The following is a 6138-nucleotide window of genomic DNA, read 5'->3' as shown; positions in this document are numbered from 1 at the left end:
ATGCCTCTCCGACCCCTGAGATAGTTGTCAGCCTGAAGCGTAAGGGAGATGGTGGCATAGTGGTAATGCCACTGGACTAGTAATCCAGAGGCCCGGGCTAATGCTCTGGGCACAGGTTCAAATCCCACATCAGCTGGTGGAATTTCAATTCAATTAATAAATCTGGAATTGAAAACTCGCCTCAGTGATGGTGACCATGGCAACTATCATTGATTGTGGTAAAAACCCATCTGGTTCACTGGTGTCCTTTAGAGCAGGAAATCTGCCACCCTTACCTGGTCCGGTCTACATGTAATATAATGTGACTCTTAACTGCTGTCTGATGTGGCCTAGGAATCCACTCAGTTCAAGGGCAATTAGAGAAGGGGAACAATTGCTGGCCTTACCAGCAATGCCCACATCCCATGAAAATATTAAGGGGAAAAAAAAAACTCACCCAGCCTTCTGGTACTGCAGAATGAGGAGCATATTCTGACTGAGAGACTGACCTCCATAGAGGTCCCAAAGGCAACACTACCTTTAGTGGTTTTGAGAATTCCTGGCATTGGAGGAGGAGGAGGTGAAACAAAGACATATGAGTTCCATGACTAATTCTGACTGTTTAACCATCTTAGCGGTTCTGGTAGGTGTGATGAGGAACCAGTGGGGGAATGCTTCTGCTACCAAGGAGAGTGATGAGCACCTATAGGCATTTAAGACAACTGTTTCACAGAATGTTTAAAATTCATAGCGGTGACGCTAATCTGCCCTCCTCCAAAGGAGTTAGACCATTCTGCTGACAACTGGCTTTAATCCATTCACCTCACACAGAAAGTTGACTTCCAAAATTGGAATTCAGAAGATAAATCAATTAGTTGCTCTTCCAAACATTATGAAAGAGGGAAATGTTGCTGATGTCTAGGAAGATTTTTCAACACTTATGTTAGGATCCATAGGGGTTGTTATGGGTAATATATTTATATATTATATTATAGATATACAATATTATTTATACACACATACATATACACATTGCTAAGTTTGCTGATGACACAAAGATAGGTAGAAAACTAAGCTGTGAAGAGGACATTAGGAGCATGCAAAGGAATATAGGCAGGTTCAGTGATTGGGCAAAAGTTTGGTAAATGGAATATAATGTGGGAAATTGTGAACTTATCCACTCTGGTGGGAAGAATAGAAAAGCAGCAGATTATTTAAATGGAGAGAGATCGCAGGACTCGGTGGTACAGAGGGATCTGGGTGTCCGGGTACACAAATCACAAAAAGTTAGCGTGCAGGCACAGCAAGTGACTAGGAAGGCAAAAGGAATGTTGTCACTTAGTGTAAGGGGAATGGAATATAAAAGTAAGGAAGTTTTACTGCAGCTGTACAGGGCCTTAGTGAGACCACATCTGGAGTACTGTGTACAATTTTGGTCTCCTTGTATGAAAAAGAGATAATTGCATTAGAAGCAGTTCAGAGAAGATTCACTCGATGTATTCCTGGGATGAGGAGGGGGAGGGAGGAACAGGCTGGTCCTGTATCCATTGGAGTTTAGAAGAATGAGAGGTGATCGTATTGAAACATAAGATCCTGAGGGGACTCAATAGGGTTGATACCGATTGGATAATGACGTAGTTTCAGTTTTCTTATTTAGGAAATGACATGACTGCGTTAGGAGTTCAGAGAAGGTTCACTTGACCGATACCTGGAATGGGGATGGGGGCAGTGCTTAATCTTGTGAGGGAAGATTGGACTGGCTGGGCCTGTATCCATTGGAGTTTACAAGAATGAGACGGGGCCTACATCTACTCCTATTTCATACGTTCGTACAACCTTATTGAAACGTACAAGATCCTGAGGGGATTTGACAGAGCAGATGTCGAAAGGATGTTTCCCCTGGTGCGAGAGACTAGAACTAGGGGACACAGTTTATAAATAAGGGGTCTTCCATTTATGTCGGAGACGAGGAGAAATATTTTCCCTCAGAGAGTCGTCAGTTTATGGAACTCTTTTTGTCAAAGAGCAGTGAAGGCAGGGTCATTGGATGTTTTTAAGGCAGAGGTAGATAGGTTCTTGGCTAACAAGGGAGTCAAAAAGTTAAGGTTAGTCAGATCAGCCATGACCTTATTGAGTGGCGGAGCAGGCTTGAGGGGCCTACTCCCGCTCCTAATTCGTACGTTTGTATTATTATGTTCACACAGATCCCGACAGTTACTGGTGTGACAAACACGAGGATACACCCAGATTTTATACACGGTGCTGTTTCAGATAACAAGCTGGTCATTTCGACTCTTACAGCGGAAGACGTGTTTTCAAAAACCAGGTCAGCAACTGCAGAAATGTTGCTGAATGGGTTAAAATGACTGCACCAAATGTCACCCAGGTAACTGCAGGCAGAAAAGAGAGGGGCAAGAATCAGGGTTGGGGAGGGGGGGGTTGCAGAAACCAAAGTCCACACTTCCGGAATGTTCTGGGTTTTCTGCAGGACCGGCGACGAGGAGCAGAAAGTTTAGTGATGAGCACGAGATTGTAAACCAAGTATTGTACCTGGGCACCTTCACAGATAAAGGGCAATGAAACTCTGATCATGAAATGATCAGAGTTTACGAGGGCAATATAATTGTGACGATAAACTGACTGGAAGGGGTCAAAAGGGCAAAGTGAATTTTTGCTGCAGCCACATTCACTATTCCATTGTCACTTTTATGGAACTCTGCTTCCTGACAGTTTATTGGGGAGATGTTTGTAGTTATCAGAAATAAAAAGGTGGTAACAAGTGTGAATGAATGACTGTACGTCAGCACTCATACATCAACCCCGAGTATGATGTTGCACTTCTGCTGCTGCCGTGTGTGTAATCTCTTTGTTCAAGGGAACAAGACAAGTTTGGAAAAGGCAACAGTCCATCAATGCTCACTACAGGCATCGGGGCAACCCTGCTCATGTGGTTTCTTTCTTACAGGACCTTCCAAAGACAACATGCTCCCTTCACTCGGGGGATCATTTGCAAGGGATCCATCTCGGAAGGAGGGGGCCAGGCAGCAGTACCCCCAAATTACACAACCGGGAGAAAGTCAGAGGCCGAGGACTAGCTGAACCAGGAGACATTCAGGTTTGGGAATACTCTAGAACGACTCACAGGAATGAAAGGTGGGACTAAGGCTTCTAAAACGCAGCCCAATCGGGTTCAGAGAAATCCTTGGTCAAAGAGTTCATTTCGCTCATACCTAAGGAGCCTATGGTGCCTTCATTATCACGGTTACACTTTCAGTCACTCCTCAATAGGAGTTAATCTGTCCACCTGTCAGAGGACTTGCGGACACATAGTTAGGTTCAAGTTATGATAGTTACGATGTCAGCACACAGAGGCCATTCAGCCCATTATAGCTCCATGCCAGCTGCTTGAAAGAGCCATCTAGAGCCCACTGCCCTGCTCTTTCCCCAGAGCCTGCTAAAAACAAGACTATTTATCCAATTCTCTTTTGAATGTTACTATTGAATCTGCTTCCAACTCCCCTGAAGGCAATGCAATGACACCTCTGGCTCTTTTTCAATTACCTTCAACTCATGTCCTCTGAAGGGTTGGGGGCAGGGGGATGGTGGTAAATAACAACCAGGCTAAAAAAGTGTATGTCCCTGTGTCAGGACAACAGAGGGCAGAGTCACTGACAGGAAATCAGCCAGAGGAACTCTGCACCAGTGCATAAGCAGCGCGAGTTGGTGCTGAGATGTGAACACAGAAAGCATCCTATAGTATTAGAGCAACCAGAAGACCCTTCACAGATTCGAAACGTTAACTCTTGTTTTTCCCTCCACAGATGCTGCCAGACCTGAATTCTTCCAGCATTTTCTGTTTTAAGAACACGAAGCACGACAGACACATTTACCACGCCACGTGAGACCAAGTCAGAAATATAGGAAACTACAATTTTTTTTTCAAACACTGGAGCAGACTGCACTCCTTGAGCCAAAAAAACGCGATAATTCAATTTCCAAAGCCTTGTGACCAGGGGCCTGTTTGCCCTCCCTGGTAACTGCACAGGAATGAGTGCAATGCGCTTCTTCCAGACTAAAGGGGGGGGGAGGATTCAGGTTGTTTCGTGAAACGACCACTGCAATTTCCCCAATAAACTGAACAATTAAAAAAAAGACAAGAATTAAACTCCTTTCCGTACAGAGATCAGCAGGGAGATGGTGCAATGCACCGAGTCTCTCCACCACCCCCACACCACAGACACACACACACATACATACATACATATATATATACACACACACATCTGGCTCTTTAACAGCTGCTGAGAAAGGGGATCTCACCTGGGACAACTCACCTTGAGCAGGTCCAGCGGGTGAGTGAAACACGCCGCCCCGCAGGATGCCAGACCTCCGAAATACCACCGAGATATTCGCTGCTCAGCCATGATCACCTGCCACCCTCTGCTCTATTGCTCCTTCTTTTAGTTTCCCTTTCCTCCTCCTCCTCCTCCTCCTCTCCTCACCCCCTCACCCTCTCACCCCCTCCTTCCTGGTCCGTGGCCTTCCTTGGGGAGGGGAGGGGGGGGTGGAGAGAAGGATTTGGAGGGGGGTGGGGAGGGGGTGCTTGTGTCTTGTTTGCTGGATTCTGCCAGGGCAAGTTGCCTCTCCCGAGGGCTGGGTTTCCAGTTGCGGTAACGCGGGGGCTCCCGCCTCGCTGGCGAGTCCGGCAATTTAATGATGTCTCGGTCCCGCGGAGCTGATGCATCAAAAAGGGTGGGTGGGTGGGTGGGAAAGGGGGCGAGTTTGCAACGCAGCCAATCTGACTTCCTGAAGCTCAGCCTCCGCCCCCCTCCCACCCCCCCAGCGGGACGGACAGACCGACCCAAAGCCGCTCGATCAGCTGAAAATGGGGCGACTTTTTTTTGCAGCCAAAACTGATACAAGCAAATGGAACGTCGCCCGGACGGCGGGGGTGGGCGGGGTTATGGTGACTGACAGCAGCCTCCTCCTATCACCGCAAAGCCGCCCGGCGCTCCCCACCAATAGGCTTGCGTGGAGCCTTTGATTGACAGCCCATTGTATTTTTTTGTCTCTGTGTGTCTGTGTGGGGGGCGACTTGTCTTTGAGGAGGAAGCGCCCTGATCAATGTTCTTGGGCTGTGGCCGCCCCTCCATTCAAACATTCTCATCCTTGTTTTCAAATCCCTGCCTCTGTCACCCCCTCCAGCCCCACAACCCTCTGGACCTCTGCACTCATCCAATTCTGGCCTCCTGAGCATTCCTGACAGGCCTTCCAAGATCCCAGGCTCAGGAATTCCCTCCTTCAATCTCTCTGGTCCTCCACCATCGCCTCTTAAAATCCCTCCTCTTGGACCCCAAGTTCCTGTGATGTGCCCTCTATCCAGCTTCACCTGTCCAACCCAACCCCCCCTTAAACAGCTTATATTTCACCACATTTCTATTTCTCTTTAGTTCTGATGAAGAGTCATACGGACTCGAAACGTTAACTCTGCCTTCCTCTCCACAGATGCTGTCAGACCTGCTGAGTTTTTCCAGCAATTTTTGTTTTTGTTTCAGATTTCCAGCACCCGCAGTATTTTGCTTTTATCCTGTGACGTGCCTTTGGGATGCTTCGTGACCCGGGAGCTGCAATACAAATGCAAGTTGTTGTTGGATGCGGGTGCCATTTATTTATTTAATTGCCCGCCCTCAGTTGCCCTGAGCAGGTGGTGGTGAGCCACCTTCTTGAACCGCTGCAGTCTGTGTGAGATGATGGTGTGGTTAGGAAGGGAGTTCCAGGAGATTCCATTGGATGCATACTCAGGTCAGGGGAGGTGTGTGACTTTGAGGGGGATATGGAGGTGATTTGCATTTGAAATGCTTTCAACTTTCTCAGGCTGTTTTTGAACAGTAGCCCAGTTTCGTTCTGTAGGTAAAATCAGCAGTGGATTTTCTCCCAGCAAGCTCTCTCAATGAAAAAATTGAATACTAAACTCTCGTGGCGTTGGCTGAGAGATTGGCCAGGCTCCCTGATCTTCTTCAAATTGTGCATCAAGCCTTTGTGTCCTCCTGAAAGGTCAGAGCTGAATCCCAGAAGGAAAAGCCAGTTCAAAATGTTCAAATCCCAGTAAAAATCTGGACTTCCATTTTACGGTACACATGACCAGTTCAGACAAGTTTT

General features: G+C 47.2%; 1 protein-coding gene across 2 annotated transcripts in view; it reads right to left on the bottom strand.

The window, feature by feature from the left end:
- slc25a10a (solute carrier family 25 member 10a) overlaps positions 1-4710 on the bottom strand; it is a 22428-nt gene extending 17718 nt beyond the window's left edge. The window contains exon 1 of one of the 2 annotated variants that reach the window (XM_078571223.1): positions 4314-4710. In XM_078571223.1, coding sequence (XP_078427349.1) covers positions 4314-4403 — 90 coding nt within the window. In that variant the 5' untranslated portion in view covers positions 4404-4710. Of the gene's footprint in view, positions 1-4299 lie in introns of both variants that reach the window. The other variant, XM_078571224.1, reaches the window with a different exon arrangement.
- Positions 4711-6138: the final 1428 nt, after the last annotated feature.

The sequence above is a fragment of the Cetorhinus maximus genome, chromosome 24 (genome assembly GCF_964194155.1).
Source record: "Cetorhinus maximus chromosome 24, sCetMax3.hap1.1, whole genome shotgun sequence".
Lineage (NCBI taxonomy): Eukaryota > Metazoa > Chordata > Chondrichthyes > Lamniformes > Cetorhinidae > Cetorhinus > Cetorhinus maximus.
This window is presented reverse-complemented; position numbering and strand designations above follow the sequence as displayed.